The sequence below is a fragment of the Populus trichocarpa genome, chromosome 1, assembly GCF_000002775.5.
Source record: "Populus trichocarpa isolate Nisqually-1 chromosome 1, P.trichocarpa_v4.1, whole genome shotgun sequence".
Lineage (NCBI taxonomy): Eukaryota > Viridiplantae > Streptophyta > Magnoliopsida > Malpighiales > Salicaceae > Populus > Populus trichocarpa.
Window position 1 is genome coordinate 9,398,612 of NC_037285.2, and position 22,238 is coordinate 9,420,849.

The 22,238-nt window shown below is 33.2% G+C and overlaps 3 protein-coding genes and 1 long non-coding RNA gene across 6 annotated transcripts; 1 reads left to right on the top strand and 3 right to left on the bottom strand.

Moving 5' to 3' along the window:
- Window positions 1-3,739: 3,739 nt before the first annotated feature.
- On the bottom strand, window positions 3,740-5,447 carry LOC112324336 (uncharacterized). The gene is made up of 2 exons (XR_008060109.1): window positions 5,303-5,447; window positions 3,740-4,067 (listed from the first exon to the last, which is right to left on the bottom strand). It is a non-coding gene; the product is annotated as an uncharacterized LOC112324336 (long non-coding RNA).
- LOC18094419 (AT-hook motif nuclear-localized protein 1) lies at window positions 4,066-10,163 on the top strand. The gene is made up of 5 exons (XM_024586514.2): window positions 4,066-5,661; window positions 7,787-7,854; window positions 8,240-8,371; window positions 9,200-9,361; window positions 9,523-10,163. Exons 1-5 carry the CDS (start codon window positions 5,280-5,282, stop codon window positions 9,751-9,753), a joined length of 975 nt encoding a protein of 324 aa, XP_024442282.2. The 5' UTR covers window positions 4,066-5,279; the 3' UTR covers window positions 9,754-10,163.
- Window positions 10,164-11,062: 899 nt separating this feature from the next.
- LOC18094418 (ATP-dependent Clp protease proteolytic subunit-related protein 2, chloroplastic) lies at window positions 11,063-14,098 on the bottom strand. The gene is made up of 9 exons (XM_006368661.3): window positions 13,935-14,098; window positions 13,803-13,846; window positions 13,631-13,703; window positions 12,956-13,076; window positions 12,734-12,871; window positions 12,505-12,621; window positions 11,922-11,990; window positions 11,723-11,818; window positions 11,063-11,423 (listed from the first exon to the last, which is right to left on the bottom strand). The coding sequence occupies exons 1-9, from the start codon at window positions 13,976-13,978 to the stop codon at window positions 11,286-11,288; spliced, it is 840 nt and encodes a 279-aa protein (XP_006368723.2). The 5' UTR covers window positions 13,979-14,098; the 3' UTR covers window positions 11,063-11,285.
- Window positions 14,099-19,672: 5,574 nt separating this feature from the next.
- On the bottom strand, window positions 19,673-21,042 carry LOC18094417 (general transcription and DNA repair factor IIH subunit TFB5). Of its 3 annotated transcripts, none has more exons than XM_006368660.3 (3): window positions 20,829-21,042; window positions 20,429-20,533; window positions 19,673-20,163 (listed from the first exon to the last, which is right to left on the bottom strand). In XM_006368660.3, exons 2-3 carry the CDS (start codon window positions 20,461-20,463, stop codon window positions 19,986-19,988), a joined length of 213 nt encoding a protein of 70 aa, XP_006368722.1. In that variant the 5' UTR covers window positions 20,464-20,533; window positions 20,829-21,042; the 3' UTR covers window positions 19,673-19,985. The 3 variants fall into 3 exon arrangements, with proteins under 3 accessions (XP_006368722.1, XP_006368720.1, XP_006368721.1); XM_006368658.3 differs by having other exon boundaries at window positions 20,429-20,481; window positions 20,829-21,041; XM_006368659.3 differs by having other exon boundaries at window positions 20,429-20,486; window positions 20,829-21,033.
- Window positions 21,043-22,238: the final 1,196 nt, after the last annotated feature.

The following is a 22,238-nucleotide window of genomic DNA, read 5'->3' on the forward strand; positions in this document are numbered from 1 at the left end:
ATAATTTTTTTTAAAAAAACATCGTTATTTTTATTAGTGTTAATTTTATATAAATTTAAAAGTAATAAAAAAAAGTTATTTTCACTTCACAACCTTGATTTCTTTATATTTACCAAGATATTAACAAAAATAATTTCATCTTTTCAACAAAATTTATCTTTTAAAAAACTAAATTCCATAACATACGAATAATTTTCACAAAATATCAAATGTAATTTTGAAATTTTACTAATTGCTCAATAACTATACCTTTACTCTAAATCTCTCTCTTTTTTATTTTATTTTATTGAAGGATAAGTTACAACAATTTACTCCAATATCTCAAACATGATTAATTACCTATTGTTCTACGTTGTTGGAAGTAGAATTCAAAACTCAAACTGCTTGCTAATACTTTGGGTCAACTGATTTGTTTGTTAACATTGTAATATTATTTTTTGACTTTCGGAGAGCTTATGCAGAGGAGAAGGTTAATTATAAATAGTCTATTTATAAAACCCTTTACATTGTGTATTCTTCTCTCCTTGTATGGTATTAGAGTTGCACAATATATACTCACGTCTAATTAATCATCTTCAAAATGTCTGCCTCTCAAAATTCAATAACTTTAACTGCGTTTGAATCCAACCTTGTCATCTTTAACCCATCCTCCTCCATCAGCCTCATTAAACTCACACGCTTGAATTACACAACATTGGAAAGCCACCATGTTACTCTACCTTAAAGGTTAGAGGTCATCGACTATGTAAATGACACCATTCAACAACTTGCTAAAACCCATCATATGATTGAGAAACCTAGGATAATCTTGTTCTTAGCCGCATCAATTCTTCCTTTTCAGACGAGGTACTAGAACAAGTTGCTCATTACAACACCTTCATTAAAGTTTGGATGGCTCTAAACTCTGCCTTTGCATTATAGTCTCGTGCCAAAGTAGTATAAGTTCGCTTTCAACTCTCTATTACATGAAAAGGAAGTCATTCTACAAGTGATTATTTCATATCAATCAAATGTCTCACAAACGAGATTACTATTGTTGGACAACCTTTGATGTGTGATAATATCATCATGTATTTACTTGATGAACTTGGTTCTCTTTTATTTTCATAGTTACTTACCTTGATAAAGTTTTTCATATTGCAAGAGGTTTATTCTATGCTTCTAACATGTGCGGCTCATAATCAAAGATGAGATGGTCTCATGACCCATGCCACAAGGTTTTTCATGTTAACTTGGATTGACTCAATACTTTTATATTATTTTATATCAAGTTTGGTCTTTTTTTTTAATTATTGTTTTATTTTTTTTTGCTTTTCATTGTATTTTTAAATTGATTTTTTTTAATTTTATTTTTTAATATTAAATTAATAAGAATTGAGTTCTTAAACACTCTAACAACATTTGAAAAATTTTAAATTACAAACAAAATCAACTTGGCTAGCAAGGGAAATCGCGGGGCACCTATCTAGCACAAAGCAATACCGGCGGGAATGGGAAATAAAGTTGGGCTGGCCTCGAGTTAACAAACCGGTCTTTCAGGATTATCAGGGAAAAATGGCGTGCTTGCAGTCAGAGACTGCAGATGAAGTCCAAACTGACGGTATGAGCTGATTCTTTGCCATTTGTACAATCGAAGATTGCAATTTCTCCATTGCGTGATCGTAGGTTACAAGTATGCGATCTACACAATAACACATGGAGTAATGACCGATAATTCTCGGAGTTGCTATCAATCTTGGTAGGAGAAAATGAGAGACAGCAAAGCTAGCTTTTCCAATTCTCAGCATGTATTACGTTCAGCGTATCCATATAGGTTTTTGGCAGGACTCAAACCCAAGTATTGAGTGAGAAAATCAGAGACTTTTCCCCCCCTTGAAAATAGAGAGAGAGAGAGAGAGAGAGACAGGAAAAAATGGCCTTATTTTTCTGTCGTGAGTTGTCGATGTGAAACTGAAACTGCAATGTCTTTTATTTAGATTTAATTTCCTTGCCTGTAGGTTCATGCATTTTCTCACAAAACTTATAGAATCACGGCTCTTAAAATAATAATAACAACCAATTGGACGAGTCATGGGAGCTCATGGAACCCTTTTTTTTTCTTTTATAATTTGTTTGCTTCTCATTCAAAGCAGTAGTTTGTTGACTTTGATAATATCTTAATTTTCAAAATAAAAATAACAAAGAAAATGATCTTTACCAAAAACAAAAAAGAACTGCGAAATTGATCGTGTCTCTAACAATTAATTAATTAAACTCGGATGTAGATCATGAACTGATTAAATTAAAAAGCTCTGGATTTAGACCTCTACCACCACGCAGGACGAGGAACCAAACCATGGATAGACTAGGGCATGGCAGGACTCTTCTTTCTGCGGAGTTGATCGATCGATGCGTGAAAACCCTACATATTAAAAGCCACATGTGATTTTAGACTCCATAGCAGCAACCTTGTATCTCTCTCTTTCTCCATTAATTAAACTAGAGTCAAGACACATTTTCATCAAGATCCAACCTAGATAGCAACACCCCATTTGACTGTTATTTCAACTTACATTGACTACACTTCCAAAACACAAGCTTGTCTAAACATGGCAACGATGTCAAGTGTAACTAGGTTTGATTTAACTAACTAACTAACTAACTAACTAACTATATAGTCTATATATATATATTGCCAGTGAGTATTTTTTCCCAAAAGTTGTGACACTGTCAAGCCGATGACCACCATTACATGGAGGGCCGGCAAGTAAGATAATACAAATTCTTGTTTATAATTACGTACCAAGTGCAGGAAGGCATAAACAAGTTATTTTTCTTTTTATGAAAACGAGATTAATTTGTAACGTTCCATCTCCTTCGAGATTCCAATTTTTTTTTTGTTTTTTTGACATGGACGTGCAATACAAGCACCACTAACTTCAAGTGGAAATTTATTTATATGAATTTCTGATATTTCTTAATTGTTAAATCAAGTTTTCTCTATCCCATCACTTAAATTAATGCAAAAGTTAGGTCTGATTACCGACCAACAATTAAAATATTAATACACAGGGCATGCGAAAAGAAGTTACAAAAAAGAAAGTCGTGGAAGTTAATATGCATCGAGGTCATCACCGTATGTATTCAAATGCTCGAGCAATTTAATAATTAACTGGTTCTTATCTAAACCTTTGTTAGTTTATTTATTTTTCTTGTTCTTGGTAATTGATAATCTAACCCTAGTTCAGAAAAAGATGCTTTATAGTCTTGTTTGTGAATATTAAAGCTGTCGTTAACAGCATTTTTAAAGGTCAAATCTCGTGGTCCCATGAAAGGGGATTGTGCTGATATTATGATCTGATCTCCCCTCTATTTTTCTTATCTCTATAATATTCTTTTTTCAAATATTAGTAAACACTTAAAAAATAATCGCTGTTTGGCAATAAAGAGAAATAACGTGGCCAGTAATTTTACCTGAAGGCGACGAGTTTTTGACAGAAGGATGCATGCAGCAATTATGGATTTTTTTTCCGTATGAAAATATGAAACAAATATGGCAACAGTTAACGGAGAGGAAGAAGATACGTGTGTTTGGTATTATAGTAATAATTATTTTTATTTTTTTTTATAATTTTGAATCGTTTAAATACACTAGTATAAAAAATAAAATAAATATAATTTTAATAAATTTTTAAAACAAAAAAATACTTTAAAAAAAATCGGGGCTACCACAACTATCTTTAATATAACCAGGTTAATATAAAAAACTGAAGGGTATTATTTTCCATTAAAACTTGAATGGATTCCATTCGAGTCAAAATCCTAATCAATCTATTTGTGAGTCCAGTAAACCCTTGATTCAGATCATGTAAAGCTAGTAAGTTTGCAGTAGAAAATCCATCTTCGCTCCCTGCACAGTATAAGAAACACGAGAACAGCTTTCATCATCTCAATCTTTTTCATCACTGCATCATTGACAAGCCAAGGGAACAATACAAGAGAATGAAATCCATTTTGCATAAGCAGAGGATTGCATCGCTGTACTATCTTTTGTTGCTTTGCAAGCTCTTTCTTCACTAACCCCTGTTCTAAATAGAACCAGAATTTGAGAAAAAATAAACAAAAATACAAGCATGAAATGCACAAGGGGCTATCCATCTACAGCACTGTACACCACCATGGATTTGTGGGTTTTGCTTGCAACAGATAGAAGCTTATCAGGATTCAGGCCCCATAAAAAGGGGCATGCTTGCCCTTAAACCACTCTCCTCTTTTCCCTTTTCCAGACATTTTTTTCTTCTTCTCTTGACAGCTTAATTTTACTTGCCATTCACTCAAAAATTAAAAAGAGAAAAGAAAACTGTAATTAAAATGATGGCAATAATATCATCTTTTGTCACTTTCCCTATCAAGAATTAAAAAAAGAAAAAAATTTGAAAAAGAAGAGAGAGAGAGAGAAAAGAAAACCCCTCCCACTTTCAACTTTATTTAATTTATTTAATTTCCCACAAGATTCCAACCATAACATCAATATCTTTATAATATATATAACATGAAATACAAATCTCCAATAATCATCACACACATATATTCATCAATGCCAGCTTTTTATTATTATTAAATATTTTCGATTTGCCATTATTATTATTATTATTATTATTGTTGTTTTCTTAATCCCATTTCGGACAGACTTTGGGAAGTTAGGAACTAAATTAGCTCAACAACAACTAAAAACCAAAACAAACTTTCGTATTATTTTTATCGCAGAAAAAAAAAAAAAACCATTTTCCAATTCAAACCACCCCACTAATTCAAAAAAAATCTAAATTCACTCTCACAGTTTAAATCCAATCTTCCTTTCTGCTCTCATCACTCTCTTTACTCTACAAAAAAATAAAAAATAAAAACACAAATTTTCTTTTCCTTTTTGCTTTTTTCCTTAAAACCCCGGTTAAGTTCTGTTTCTGCTTAACTTGGAGCTCTCTAATCTCAAAAATTAAGCTAAAAAAATCTCAAGTTTTTCTTTTTTTGTTTCTTTTTTAAGATTAAAATCTACCTGTATAAAGCTCTCTCTTCTAGCTCATCCCCAGCTTTTCTTCCATTTTTTTGTTCCTTTCTGGGTTTTATATTTTTGAGTTTTTTTTTTCCTCTAAAAAAGTTGGAATTTTTTAGGTTTAATTTTCAAGAAAAATCGAGACTTTTTAATATTTGGAGATGATTTGAGCTCAAAATCAAAATGGGTTTTTAGGAAAACTTGTCCAAAAAAATAATTAAAAAAAAATCTTTTGAAGGGTTTAAGAATGGAAACAACTGTAAATAGTACCAGTGGTGGTGGTGGGGTTACAGTGGTGGGATCCGGTGCTCCCTCAGATTACCAAATCGCTCCCAGGTCCGACAACAACCCAAATTCAACACCTGGATCCGCGCCGCAAGCTCCGCCGCAAGCTCCACCGCAAGCTCCACCGCCCCACCCGCCGCCCGCGGCGGGGTCTATGCCAGTGAAGAAGAAGAGAGGGAGGCCTAGAAAGTATGGTCCGGACGGGAGTGTCACCGTGACCTTGTCTCCGAAGCCGATTTCGTCGGCGGCTCCGGCGCCGCTTCCACCGGTGATTGATTTCTCAGCTGGGAAACAAAAGAAAATAAAGCCAGTGAGCAAAGCCAAGTATGAGCTGGAGAATTTAGGTAACGAATGGATAAATTTATCTATTTTATGGATTCCTTTTGAGCTGAAGTGTTTTGTGCTTGTTTTGTGGTTGAAGTTTGGATCTTGGTGAGAAATTTGATATTTGAGCTTAAGTGGTTTTTGTGCTTGTTTTAGGTTTAAAGTTTGGATCTTTGATGTTTATATCAGTCTTCTGTTTTAATGTAAGAGAAATTTGGGTGGTTATTAGTAAGGGTTCTGTGAAAGTGGGGCCTGTGAAATGATGCTTCAGTTGAGATCTTGATATGTGTGTTTGTGTGTGTAGTGGGTTTGGAAAGAGAGTAGTGAGGTGAGGGTATGTAAGTCGGTGTGGTAACGAGGGAATCTTGCTGTTACGAGGGTGTATTTTGGCGCTTGTGTTCCCTTTTTTGGGGAAAGAATTTGTGGAAGGTACTGTTGTTGGTTACCTGGTAAAAGGTCTGCTGCTGTGTTTCGTATGGTTAACAGAATTGGAATAGAGAGAGGTGTCATCGCTTTGCTTCCAAAAGAAAGGAGGGAGTTTTTTGGTTACCATGTTTTGATCGTATTTATGACTGGTTCTGTTTACGATATTATCTACCGGGGATGTTTTTGTGGTTATCTTTTAGATTCTTACCTTGTGTGATCATTTCATGCCAAGTGGGTCGGATGTAAGAATATCTGGATCTATTGTTTTGACCTGTCTTAGTTGCCGAACTTGCCCTCTTTAGTCTTCGTGGGCTGCGTCTCACTTGCTGAAGTTGGCTTTCCCCCCCGAGCAGTTCTCAAGTTTCCTACATGATCATACGAAAGATAAGAATTTTGGTCAACTGTGACTAGTAAATGCCATAGCATGTACAATCTAGTCAGAGAGTTGCGAGTTTTGACTTCTCATCTCTACCATCTCTGGTTGAGTTGGGCATCTCGGTTGCTTACTAAAATAAAATTTTCTAGATTATATGAAAAGATGGGAGTAATTATTTTGTAGTTCTCCATTTAGCTATGTAACTATCTTCATGGTTGCTGCCTTATTTAGAACTTTTGGCAAATTGCAGCAGAGACCATAAAATGCACTGCCCTCAATTTTTAACAGGCCATCAGTAGAATGGAGTACCATCAATTTCCAACAAGCCATTGGCAGTGTATTTTAGGCAAAGTCAGTTCCTTTTTTCACGGTTTGCTGAATATTATTTATCAAGTGAAAAGGGTTTGCTTGAAATTATTCGTTTACTATAATTCCTCCTCATTTTACCTGGTATTTGATTATTCCACATACAAAATTCATGAGTTTGAACTCTTAGACCACCTCTACTAGGCAGCCCAAGCTCTTAGCGATTATCTTGCCACCCCAATAGCAACAGTGCTTCAATTTCCTTCTTTCTTTCTGTTTTTAGGTTGCAGTGTTGAATCTGATCCATAAGTGGAGATTCCCGCCTATGAGTAATCTAGTGGCTTACATGGTACATTGGTTTTGCACCACTCGAAGGATTGTTGCATTTGCTTGGAGCATGATAATAGCTTTCCATAATTATCTAGAAATTGGGTCATTAAGCTCTTCTCTTAAATGGGGAGATTCTGTACTTGGAGAGGCTCTTCTTTTGCTATGAGATGGCTTGGAAGTTTTCTCCTTGTTGTTTGAGTTAGTTACGTACATCCATGCCCCACCGGTTGAGGAGCCTTTAAATACCATTACAGAGAACTTCCACCTGGAGATTGAAGGATCCCCAAATATCTTTATACTGGTACTCAATTCATACCAGCCATTGATGCATGGGACTTTTCTTTGATCATGCAATTTTGTAAGTTCTTGATGGGCTGCAGGCATGTCATACTTTTATTGATAATGCTGCCTTAGAAGGCAATGGGAATTGTTTTTCTTTGGCCATGCCACCATAAGGTTTCATGTATTCTATGCCACATCAATTGGGTCTCCTATTGCCCAAGAGGCCACCCCAAATATGATGTCTTACCTGATTTTCTATTAAAGTAAGAATTTCTGAATTTAAATTTCTGAAAATTTCTGCATTGATTTTCCTATTACCTTTGAGGTGTATTTTTGTTGCTTGAAGCCCTGTGAATTGAGAATTTGTTGCAGAATGAGAATTCCCATGTCTTGGTTACTGATGCTGTGGTAATTTGTTCTTCTAGGTGAATGGGTTGCATGCTCTGTAGGTGCTAATTTTACTCCCCATATCATCACGGTCAATGCAGGCGAGGTATATATTGAACATAGCCAGTGTAGTTTTGTATTTATGCCCTGTATTGACATTGTGATTTTCGTTTTGTCATTTGTTAGTATAAATGCACACATAATATGACTTGTGTTTGAAAAAAGTGGTTGGGATTTGAGCAACTGTGAACAGTGATCAGGATATGCATATATTTCCAAAATTGATCAGGATTTGCATATATTTCCAAAATAGACAAGGCATAAAAATTAAAAACTTTGATTTGTGTAAGATTCCCTCATACTTTGTGAATTATCCTGGAAGTTGCAAAATCAAGGGTTTTTTCATAACTTCTGATATTGAATTATATGTTTTCCTAGGTTTTAAGACTGTGTTGACTTATGTAAAGAGAATTATCATTTTGGTTGTTTAGGACGTCACAATGAAGGTCATATCATTTTCTCAACAAGGGCCTCGAGCTATATGCATCCTCTCAGCTAATGGTGTGATCTCTAGTGTTACGCTTCGCCAGCCTGATTCTTCTGGGGGCACATTAACATATGAGGTGAGGCATTTTGTCCTTCCTCATGTACAATGATTTTGTCATCTAGTTAAGCTGTTATGAATTATCATGTTTTGTTTATGCTTGATTCTAATTCATGCTAAATGATTTACATCTCCCTTTGATATGCTTAAGGTCAAGCCATTCCATTTCATTTTGTGTTGTTTTCCATCATTTTTCCTCTGCGCATGGGAATTTGTAGTCCACAATATCAGTTCATCTCTTGGCTGTATCCAGGGATAATAAATTCACTTTAAAAAATTCTCATTTGGGTTTTTCATTCAAATTGGTATCTGCAACCCTGCTCATTCTTTCTTTGATGGCGCAATGTGCATGGATGAGTGTTTGGAGCCTCAGCTTTTAGTTCTCTGAAACAACTGTCTGTCTTTACTGTAAAGTTGCACTTCTGCATGAAAGTTAGTGATAGCAATTCTACCTTAAGAGTTACTGGCAATCCTAATCACGAAACCTTTTCTTTCAACTCTTTATAGAATGGAAAAGGAACAAATGCTCGTGGTTGGTGATGTGTTACATGCATGTCCTTGTTCTTTTCATCCTTTCTCCTGCCTTTTATCCTTGGGTTCTGGTGCTGGCTATTCATCTAAAACATTACATTTGTAAAATGGATCTTGTTCTATTTTGCTCCTCTTACTGGTGCCCTTTAAACTTGTAAACTGCCTTTCCTCACCAATTCAATATTGGATTTGAAAAAACACTTTAGGACTTTTGGTCAACTATCTCATTCTATCACCTCATGTTGCTTGTACTTCGTAATTTGCAATATCAATTTGTTATTGGCTGAAATCCTAGCTTTTCCTTGTTTTCTTCCAGGGTCGCTTTGAGATATTGTCTTTATCTGGTTCATTTATGCCCACTGAAACTGGAGGAACAAGAAGCAGATCTGGTGGGATGAGCGTTTCATTAGCTAGTCCAGATGGACGAGTTGTAGGTGGTGGAGTTGCCGGTCTGCTGGTAGCTGCAAGTCCTGTACAGGTTTGGCTTGTCAAATTTCACTGTTTTCCTGTCTCTTTCTCCTTGATCCCAGTGCACTGTAAACTGTGGTGCTAAACCTGTGTAAGAAGTAATGATCGTCATTGATGGTTTTTGGACAGGGTTCATGACACGTGCTGTCTTTTTTCTTGTTAATTGATTAGGTTGTAGTAGGCAGTTTTCTGGCTGGGAACCAGCATGAGCAGAAGCCAAAGAAACAGAAGCATGATTCGTTATCAGGTGTCGTGCTGACTGCAGCCATTCCTATATCTAGTGCTGATCCTAAAACCAACTTCTCGTCTTCCTCGTTTCGTGGAGATAGCTGGTCTCCTTTGCCTCCTGATTCAAGGAACAAGCCGGCTGACATTAATGTAACTTTGCCAGCAGGGCAATAGGGTTCACCTCACTGGTACATCAAAAGGTTTGTCACTGACAACAATGGCATTCAACCTCGGATCCTAGAAACTCACCTTCACACCTTCCTCCTGTGTTTGTTTTATCTGTAATCTTATCAAAGTTTTATCAGTACTGGCATGTCGATTTTACCTATTTTCTTTTTCAGGTAGAATTTTAGTTAGCTGATTAGGTAGGCTCCTGTTGCTGTTGTGTCATGTAAAATAGCTGATGTAATATTTATCCCTCCCCTTGAGTTGCCTTTCTTCGGATTGGAAATTATTGTTATTGCTAACATTTCATCTACTCTTTTGAAAGGCACTTAATGGTGCTTTACTGGAAGCAATATTGGAAATAATTGTAATGGCACTTTCAAATCTTTTTATTCTTTTATTGATTGTGCTTTCATTGATTTTTTTTTTTTTTAATTTCTACCAAGTAGCCTCGTGGCCACAGTTCAAATGTGTGTTTTTGTACAGTTCCAAACCAATTTATATATATATATATATATATATATATAATATTTTAAATGCGTCGTCAAATTGATGTAAAACAATATATTTTAAAGATTATCTAGAAAAAAAATCTAATCTAAGTCCATTCAACAATATCTTTATTAAAAAAAAGTGTTGACATCACGAAGATATCTAAAGGGTGTTAGAAACTGTCTGCATTGTGGAGGAAAACATAGATCATTGTGGATTTACTCGGTGATCTGTTTTTTCTTTTTTTCTCCCTTTCAAAATTTTCGCACTTTGGTTGCCAATTTTTTTTTCCAATTTACTCAATGATCTTAAACAGCTCATCTACATCCACAATAAACTAATTTTCTTCAACCCTCGACTTTTTTTTACTCGTTTTCAACATTTTCAGAGATATTTCACAAAAGCCATAAAAATTAATGCAAAAAATCAAGCAAACATCGAGGGGAGATTTTTTCCAATTGCTTCATGATGTGCCAACGACCTGGTCAAATGAAACAAATGTGTAGGACAATCTGCTACTCAACTCGCTTCACGAATCCTTGATGAGGGTAGAATACTTTTATTATATTTAGTTCACGGAACTCTCAAGGTAAAGATTCTAAGCTACACGAAACCTGATCAAGAGGGATGCTTCGATTGCGTTTTAACCTCAAGTATGCCATGGCAATAATACACGCCAAAGCGAACGTCACAAAAATACATTTGGTAATAACCACAAGGAGAGAGACACGGGCATTCCTCATCATGCAATATGCATACATTTTCTTAGGCTGAGCATGTTTTTTAGAAAATTGACTGAGAGAGCTGAAAATGAAGCATGTAGAACTAGAAATCAAACCTGTCAGACCTCTTCCTTCATAGTATGACGGGGGCGCAATTGCAAACATTTTAATTGCATAACCAATTTGGACATTTTTATGCCTTCAAAAAGCTGTGTCTAAGGTGCTAGTAAATTCAAACAATTCTGAATTAAATAGCTAGTTGTACAAGCAGACAGAAAATTTTGGTAGTTTATAATGCCCATCGGCTAATAACAACCATCATATACACTAACCAAGACCTGCTGATGCATCACTGGGACCTACATCATCATCTATTCGGGGTGGCCTGATTATGCGATCAATGAGACCATACTCAAGGGCATCTTGGGCTTCAAAGCGCTTCATTCTGCTCAAGTCTTTGCTAATCTACATTCAGTAGTAAAACATGTTTTTAAGCGAATCAGACCATATGACAGAGTAACAAGCATCCCAAAAATGCAAGTTCAAAGAAATGATGGGAAAATAGACTGTAAGATGAGAAGATTAAGATGTGCCACATTATTTAGTGCAAAAAGTATCACAATAAACTTTTTGAGGGGAAATTTATATGCACATCTTTGTTCAGCTAGTATTTCAATCTAGGTTGTGGCCAATAGCATATCTAACAATAAATCAAGTTCACAGAATGAATCAACCAATAAAATACTAGGAAATCAAAAACTAACCTTTTCAAAAGGCTGTCCTGTTTTCTTAGATAACTCATTGTAAAGATAGTCCCTGATTCTAAGAAGCTCATTTGCTTCATTACAAATGTCATCAGCCTGTGAGAAAAATGTCACATGTTTCATATCATCCCAAACATGTACAATAAATTACATATGGATAATATCTAGAACAACTTTTAATGAGAGATGACATTCATACCTGACCCCGAGCAGCCCCAGCTGGTGATTGTAGAGCAATTCTTGAAAGAGGCATTGCAGAGCGATTTCCCTTTGATACAGAAAAAGAATCATACAAAGTACACCATAAGAATGACATGAAGCTGCTGAATTGTAAAGAGTATAATTGAAGGGGCATAGCTTAATATCCCTGAGTTGATAAACCCTACACAAATTCGATCAGGCCTTTTCATAGACAAAAATATACGAACATATGATAAAGCTAAAATTTAGTGTGGACAGTAAAGATATTTGCTGCTATTCTGTCGAACCTCGCAAATTCATAAGTTATAGGAGTCACTCCCCCAAACTATACCACATTTGAGCTGTCTTGACTTCACAATGACCAGATGGGTAATAGCAGGGGTGAATTTAGGGGTGGTCTTGGTCTCTAACACCCCTCAAAAACTGAAGCACAAAAAATTTCCCAAATCCCTATGATGCCTTAAATTAATTTTTTTTTGAGACGCCTTTACGAGATGTTCCCCCCAAATCAATAACAAAACATCCCTAGGTACTGGTAGGAAAACTTTCATCAATACAGATTCCAATAGTGAAAATATTACCTTTTCCCCAGCTGTAAGAAGAAAGCCTGCTAGGTTATAGGCAAATCCCACACAGTGGGTACCAACAGGACTCTTCAAGCTCTGCATAGTGTCATATATGGCCAAGCTTGGAGTAAGCTGCAAATAAGAAGCTTTTCAGAAAAAGAGCACAATAATAGAGGCAATAAGAATACAAAAGAGCAGATACTTCATATTTTTTCGAGGAGGAATTGCTAAGCAAAGGACTTACATCTCCACCAGGACCATTGATATATAAATACATCCTTTTGGAATCATCAATTGTGTCAAGGTATAACATTGTGGCCAATATTTGGTTGCTAAACTCTTCGTCTATATTTTGTCCAATGAAGAGAATACGCTCTCGATACTGAAACCAATGAATTTGGTCAGTTTTAAACCTGTATAAAGTAAATAAATAAAAGCTACAAGGTCCCTATAGTGCTCCACTTACTAGGGCATTCCATATATCAACCCATTGCCAGGTTCCCTCCCCAGGAGTTCTATAGGGCACCCTGGGAGTCCCTATAGGCATCATTTTAACTGCTGCCCGTGTTGGTTTATGATTACGAGTCCTGTCAACAGAGAAATGTACCATCTATAAAACATGTATACCAAAACAAAATGTTGCACGGAGATGAACATCAAGCAGGGATCAACTGCACGTCATGAAAATTTAAAAGGACAAACAAACATTTAATCTTTATTTATATACCAACAAAATATAACAAATTAACTCAAACTTCAGCTAAATGCAATCTCTCTATAGTTGAAGAACGCTTGTAAAGATGCTAAGAAACATGATATGATGAATGCTTTCACACAATGTCTCGACCATAAAATCACTTTTTCCCATGAATAAGAAATCAAGTTGAAATTCAACAGCTAAAAAAGATTTTATGTTGATTCCTAGCTCATAATCCAAGCAAGTAACCCCAACAATACACACAAAATAAAGTGTTTGTCAAATTTACTCCTTTATCTTTTACTGAATCTCCAAATCAGTGGTATTTATCTCCAATTCCATACCCACTAACACAAACACTTACAGAGTATGAAAGTTTATCACAGGCTAATATTTTTTATCCCCTAATCGTGTCATTGAAAAAATAAACTGAAAATTAGTTACCCGCATTGAAGGCTCTTATTAACCTTTCCATAAAACTCTGCAGTTAAATTAGGTCTCCCAGTTGCATACAGACCTAAAACAAAAGGAAAAAAAAAAAAACAGAATTAGAAAACAAAGGGCAAGGGAAAATGGTTTTGAGATTAAGAGCAGAAAGTGAAGGAAAGGAGCAAACTTGGAAATTGAAGCTTCAATCCTGAATAAAGTTTGGCTCCGCAACTGAAAAATCCAAAAGCTAAACTAACATTAAATTGGATAAAAGAAGTTGCATACTTTGCATATTTATGTAGGCAGAGAAAGAGGGAACCTGAGAGAAGGCTGACTGAGGTTCGCATTAAGAGAGGATGCCATTTTCAGGAAGAAGATGAAGTGCTGTTTGGAACGAGGATTGGGAGGAAATTTTAGGTGCTTAGAATAAGTTAGGATAGGATGGTGCCGCTACTATTGTAACCGTTTCATCAATGAATGTTGGCCGTATCTTTTGAGGTTCGGCTTAAGCAATGTCCATGTCTTTGTAAATGCGGTGGAAAGTCAGTTTTTTAAATGATTTTGAATTTGAAAATATATTAATTTAATTTTTTATGTATTTTTTTAATAATCTTGACAGCCTAAAATCAATTTTATTAAATAATATTTAAATTAATGCCTTTTCAAATAAAAAATAAAAATCAATTTAAGTTACATCCAATAATTTCGTTCTCGGAAACAGATTTGAGTTACTATTATTCCATTTTATTTAGTTATCACTAGATTTTATGGCCCTGTAATGTTGGAGAGTAAATTACAATGCTAATCTTTATTAAGTTTATGACAATTAAAATAAATAATTATAAGAGTTTTAAGGATTTAAAATCTAGAGAAGAAAATGTATTTTTTAAGTCAAAGTCTTTATTTTTTATTTATGCTTTTTTTTATTTATGAAAATAGCTTTTTATATTAACAATATCATTTTTAATAGAAATCCAATGTAATTAAAATAAATATTAGCAAGAATTTCAATAGTTTAAATTAAGAAGTAAAAAAATTATTTTTTGACGAAAAAATCTCATTTCCTTATTATATTTTTTTTAATATGTCTTTTTAGTAGTATGTTTTTTTTAAAATGAAAACTTATTATAATCTAGAAAGCAAGTTTTAAACAAAAAAAATTCATGCCTTCTTAATTTTCATGAAGTTGTATGAAAAAAATAAAAGAATAATTAATTTGTGAACATTATAAAAAAAATAACAATAACAAAAAAATATTTATTTTATTCTCATTGAATATTTACATATAATTTTTCTGCAACTTATTGCATATTACGCTCATATATAATCATTTAAAATTATTGCTACTGTCCTATTATTTAATTAAAATTACACTTATTTATCAAGTTTTGAAAAATTAATGTTTGCATTTTAAATTTTGGTGTGCACATAACAGTTTACATTCTACATCTAGGGCACCAAAAAACAATCAACACAAATTATTTGATTATTTACAAGCTTGCTATTATTTTTTATTCAATGACTAAAAAGTTCTTATATTAAATATTATAATTTTTTCATTAAATAAAAAGACTTAAATATTATAAATTTGTTATTGAATAAACAAAACCTTAGCCATCTTCTTTCACCTATCTTTCTTCTCTAAACACCAAACCTAGTCACCACCTTCCCTTCCCCTCGCCACCATCTCCAACCATAAACCCAGAAGCTCACCCATTAATATACCATTGAGCTCAAATTTAAAAAACTTGTGTTTTAATTTAGTGATAAAACTTTTTCATCCATTTTAGTTCTTATTTAATGTGTGCATTTTCAAGATCTCACTTTTGTTCATGAGCTCCAAGTAATTCTTTTATACGAATACCATGTTAAAGAATAATATAAATTATATTTTAAAACTGTTATGTATAGACACAAACTAATTGTTGGCTGCCATGTCAAACATGGCTGCATGGTGAAGGTTAAGAGTGGTTGCCGAATATTAAATACGGTGGCAGGAGTGACTGTTATAATCAACTAAAATGGGGAGGATTGTCTCCCATATCAGCTATAAATAGAAGGTGCTAATGAGAGGTAAGTGACACACGAAAATAGAGAGAAACACAAAGAGAGAGTTAGAGAGAGTTGAGTTGAGTATAGAAGAATTTTCTCTTCCTCCTTGTTTTGTTGTTTGTATTGTTTCTAAGCTTGATTAATACAAACCAATAGCTTCGTGGAGTAGGCAAGTTGCCGAACAACGTAAATTGTATGTGTTTGATTTCTGGAATTTTCTAACAGGAACCTCACCTAACGGCTTAAACTATTGAGTTAAGATGGTTCTTTGACATGAAATCAGAGTTTTAATGACCAAATGGCTAGTTTCGAATCTTATCATCACTATTTATGTGATAAAAATTAAATACAAGGTAATGTTGGTCTGTACAAGTTTCAAGTTCAAAGAACTTTCACTTGAAGTGGTGTATTAAAAAATAATACAAATTATATCTTGGAACCTCATCTAATAACTTAAATTATTGATTTAAGATAGTTCTTTTGAGATACAATTAAGCAACCAACTCATTACTTTCATTAAAGACAAATTGTTAGACGACGAAGTCTTCTTCTTGGCCTTTCTCTCGTGCAAAATCTTATTCTCTGCATGAATTTTGACATTCTTTTATGAGCAAAATGTAATAAATTGACAAATTTTACAAAGGAAATGACGAACTTGCTGGCATCCTTTCTATTAGATTGAATCTTCATGATATTCTATGAAGTGCAAAATATACCAAATGCACAACTACATAAATATCACGAACGTGGGTTCCCAATACTTCTTTCAGGATTATTACTATTATTATTCATTGAAACCCCAATCTCACACTGCCACAATATCCCTCAAAACTAAACCATTCTACATCCAACAACAACAAAACCTCTTACGACGACTTCAGCTGCAGTCACCTTAGGTTTCTTAGGCTTCTTCTGCTTCACTTTTTTCTTCTCGGCCTTGGCATTCTACTTAGAAACTCCAGCATCATCGCTATTGCAGTAATCATCATCATCAGATAGGTGGTAGTGCTTCGATATCGATTGAGTATTGTGAGATTTTATGAATTTCTCTAAAAGTACTAGATAAGAGGTGGATTACATGGAGAATCAAAGAGATGATTGAGAGGTTTTCCCAGAAAATATTTGAATTTCCTTGGAAAATGAGTATTTATTCCTTTTGCTTAGAATCAATTTCCTTTCACCAATAAATTGACAAAAATTAAAAGATTAGGGTTCTACCTAATAAGTTTAAAAAGAGAGAATCTGTGTTTAGAGAGGAGGGAAAGCTTTTTATTTATCTTTTGTTTGAGTTTATGATATATTATATATAAGGGTAGTTTAGTTTTTTTATATAATTTGAAAATTTGTAATAATTCATGATACAAATTGTATTTTTTAAAAACTCAGCATAGGAGTATAATTTTGATCAAACTCAAGATGTTAAGGGTAATTTTTTCATATAATTATTAACAAAGTTATTGCAAAATATAATCATGAAAAACTCAAATTTTTTTTTAAAAATTTGACATAATCAGATGATTTCTTTAGATAACACTGTAATTATTAATTTTAAAAAAACTTATTTTAAATTAAAAAAGAAAAGTGTTTCTAAGCCTAGAAGACTAGCTTGTGTGCCTGGCTTTCAAAACGGAAGGCCTAGAGGAGCATGGGCTTAAAAAAGGCCGGTGCTTGACATTTTTTTCTTCCCAGTATAATAAAAAAATTGACAGCAAACGTTGCATAATTTGTTGCAACAATTTTTGGCCACCTTTGATTATGAAAAATAGGAGACTAGTTTTTAGCTCTTTATAATTCATTTTTCAACCTTTTCTTGACTCGAAAACAAACCAAAAACATAAACCTCAAGAATCTTATTTTTCAACCCCAAAACATCCTCTAATCATTATAAAAACTAAAAATAAAATAAAATCCATAAAAACCTTATAGTTCTTGAATATTTTTTTTTAACATGGTTACATGGCAAAACCATCTTTAGTGAACTCTATTTTCTAATACAAATCCATTAATGCTAAGATTATTTTTTTTGTGACTGAAATATGGTTGGTCGAATTCTTTTTCTCATCTTTTTTTTAGTGATTTTCTCTCTCATCTCTTAGAATTCAAGAACTGAAATATGATATACATAAATATTGAGAACTGAAACATAAATACCCAAAACTACATAGACCATATATGTAAAAGTTGAAAATTTCAGGGGTTAAAATAAACTTTCATGTGCAAAACATGTATCATATTCTACCATGCAATTTACAGTATTTTATCTCAAATCTATTTTTGTTAATAATTCTTATGTAATATAGGAGGGTTACCCACTATTGTATAGCCCAATAAATCACCTTATTGGAAAAAAAATAACCTTTTTAGACATCAACCTTATTTGTTTCTAGAAAACACTTTCCTGTAAACCACTTTCTCTACTTTTCAAAGTTTGTTTACAAGACAAAACTATCTTTAGTGAACTCTACTTTCTAATACAAACTCATTAATAGTAAGATTATCTTTTTGTGGCTGAAATATGGTTGGTCGAATTCTTTCACTTTTCTATTCCTTTTCCAATTACTTTCTCTCTCATTTCTTAGAACTCAAAATTTAAAATATGATAAAAATAAAGGGACTAAAACATGAATGCCCAAAACTATATGGACCAAATATGTAAAAGTTGAAAATTTTAGAGATTAAAATGAACTTTCACATGGGAAAAAAAACATTGTTTTCTACCATGCAACTCATGGTATTTTGTCTCAAATATGTTTTTGTTAATAATTATAATTTAATCTGGGAGGGTTACCCTTAATTGTATAGCCCAACAAATCACTCCGTGAAAAAAAAAACTTTTTTAGACATCAACTCCGTTTGTTTCTAGAAACCACTTTATGCACTTTTCAATATTTGGTTACATAAAAAGACAATCCTCATTGAACTACACTCTCTATTACAAACCCATTAACACCAAAATCCTCATTTTTATGGTCAAAATATGATCGATCAAATTCTCTCTTTTCTCTTTCTTTTTTGGTTACTTTCTTTCTCATCTCTTAGAACTCAAAAACTAAAATTTAATAAAAATAAAGATTAAGGATTGAAATATAAATACCCAAAACTATATGGACCATATATGTAAAAGTTGAAAATCTCAAGGATTAAAATGAACTTTCACATGTAAAAAATACATCGTGTTCTACCAAGAAATTCACAATATTTTGTCTCAAATCTTTTTTTTTTTTTTTAATTTGGGAGGGTTATCCTCTATCTAATAACCCATCAAATCACCTAATAATAATAATAAAAAAAAACCTTTCTTAGACATCAACTTTATAGAAAAACACTTTTTTAGAAACCATTTTCTTTATTTTCCAATATTTGATTACATGGCAAAATCATCTTCAGTGAACTCTAGTCTCTAATATAAACTTATTAACACCAAAATTGTTCCTTTTGTGATCAAAATATAGTCGAACAAATTCTTTCTCTTTTCACTTTTTTTTCCGGTAATTTTTTCTCTCTTATCTTAAAACTTATGAATTGAAATATAATATAAATAAAGATTGAGGACCAAAGTATAAATACCCAAAACTACATGGACCACATATGTAAAATTTAAAACTTTCAAGAATTAAAATGAACTTTCACATGCAAAAAATGCATCATGTTCTACCATGCAATTCACGGTATTTTATCTCAAATATATTTTTGTTAATAATTATACTGTAATGGGGGGAGGGTTACCCTCCATTGTATAGCCCAACAAGTCACCCTGTGACAAAAAAAAAAAAACCCTTCTTAGACACAGTTTGCTTTCAAATGATGGCCACGAGTTAAATTATTTCTACGACTTATTTAAAATCAAATTAGAAAATAAATATCGGTATGAAAATATTACAAATCATTAATAAAGGAAAGAGAAAATGCCGAGAATGGGTTGCTGATTACAAGTATCCTACGAAACTTAATGGAATTGAATTAGTTATCGAGATTAGATAGAAGCATTTTATGGCTTGACAAAAATAAAAAAAAGAAATAATCGGTGCAGTAAAATAGATATATAGTATCATGTCCATCTACATTTTCCAAGCTCAGCCAGCTAGTTCAGGAGCTATACAGGAAAACAGGTTTCAACTGCATACCCTTCCAAGTAAACTCCAACTTAAATCTGATATTGCCCGAGGATATTTTGTTCCTTTCCATTAACAAGAAAGCTTTGATTTGCATTGAATGACAGAAACGCAAACAGAAATATTGATGAGCTGAAGTATGGGTATGATGGTCTAATCGAGTGTTTATAATAAAAATACCATAAACGAGGGAACAGATGGGCAAATTAAGAGGGCTTCTCGTAGGAATTCTGCTCTCTGAAGTCTGAAATTGCACTTCGTATCATATCAGACACATGCGGTTGGACAAACATGTGAGTGCTGTCCAAAATATGAATGATGAACTTCTGTGATGCCGGTAGTGAAGCATTCAAATTGATGATGAATTGTGCCATAGGTATGTCACTACAATATAAACATGACAAGAGCCCTTCAGTAACAAAGTTAAGAGCTTGGGTGAAACTAAGCAAAAGCCTCCACCACGAGCATGAAATATATGCACATCTAAATGCAATACACCTGCTTGGCCATTCCATTACAAGCAACGAATGACTTCAAATTATAAAATTGATGACAATCACATACCAGCCCAAGAGTGAATGGCTAGAGATGTATTCACCAGTAAACAATTTCCTGGGCTGAAAAGGTTTTAAGCTAATGAGATATTTACCAGGATATGAACAACCCTTTAGTGGCATTAACCATCTTGTAGGAGTCTGGAGTCTGAACTGCAAGAAAAGTTACAGGGATCTGAAAGCTAGCACATTTTCTGGGACTGATATAATACCATAAACAAATGCAAAAACATCAGACCTAGACAAAAGAGCCAAAACAACAAAAAGAATCTTATTGTTGGTTTCTACGGAAACCCATGGACCAAAACACGGATTTTCAAATAATTGCTTCACCACCAGAGAGAACATAATTGAATAACAGAGATTTCACATTCAATTACATCAGAAAGCCACCATGTTGGACTTCGTTTAGCAATTTTTTTTCTATTTTTTTTTGAAAAAAAAAAGGTGTAATCAATTATAATAGCAATAACCAAAGAAAGGGAGAGAGAGGACCTTTTTGACGGAGTCGGAGATTCAGAGGCTGCTGCCGTCGTCAAGAAAGAGAGTGGCTTTGATCGGATTTAGATGACGTTGCCCCCAAGACCGCTGCTCTCTCTGTTTCAAGGAGCGGTCCGGTTAACACTCTAACATTAGGCAGTGGATCCGTGGGCTTTGCTCTGATTTGTATCCAATTAGTGGGGTAACAAGTGGGTGGATTATGATTCGGGATAAACTTTTTCTAATGTAAAATAAAAATGTTTAGGTGATGATATTTATTTTTTTAAAAAAAGTTAGGATCAGAACATTGATATCAATGGATTTTATATGATTAATTTAATAATATAATTATAAAAAAGCTAACAATAATAAAAAAATAATAATGACTAATTGATAAAAATAAATGTTCGCCAACACTATATAATAAAAATAAAAATTAAAAAATTCAAATCTCAATTATCAACAATAATGATTCAGTGAAAAAAAATTAATTTTTTTTAAAAATAAAAATATTTGACTTGAGTCAGTATGCTAAAATCACAACTTAGGGTGTGTTTGGTATTGCGGCAGTTGTTGTGGTTGTAGTTTGAAAAAAATTGTTTTATAAAAAGTACTTTTAGTTGCGGTTGATTTGAAAAAATATATATTTAGTTAAAACTGTGGTTGAAATTGAGGTTGAACAAAAAGTAATTTAATGTGTTTGGTTAAGAATGCTTTTGAAATTGAGGTTATAAAATAATTTTAAAAATATATATATTAATATTGATGGTTTTTAATTCAAAGTATTATAAACTATTGCTATTACATCATGAAATAAATAATATTTTATATAAAATATTTTTTATTGTTCCATTAAACTATCTACAATTCCATAACGTACAAAATTCATTCAATAAGGACTATATTTTCCATGATTTATTGAGCGTGCAACAACATCAGGTAAAATATTATCAAGAATAAAATTGAAATTGCCATCAAATTTTGTAAATGTTACGTCATTATGCGATATCCTTCTAATTTATGTAATGACATTAAATAATGATAAATACTAGTTTTTTTGAATAAAACATAATTAAAAATAAAAAAATAATTTTATTTTATTTTATTGGATCGGAACTATTTAGGCCATGTTTGTTTCCCGGAATTTATTTTCCGGGAAACCACTTTCCAAACTTTCCTGTATTTGTTTGCCATTAGGAAAGTTGGTCAACGGAAAACACTTTCCGGTCAATGGAAAACACTTTCTGGTCAACGGAAACACTTTTCAGTAAACGGAAAACACTTTCCAGTCAAAGAAAAATTTGGTTTGATTTCTAGGAAAGTGTTTTCCTTTTTGGCTGTGTTTGTTTTCCGGAAAGTGGTTTCCGGGAAACCACTTTCCAAACTTTCCTGTGTTTGTTTGCCATTGAAAAAGTTGGTCAACGG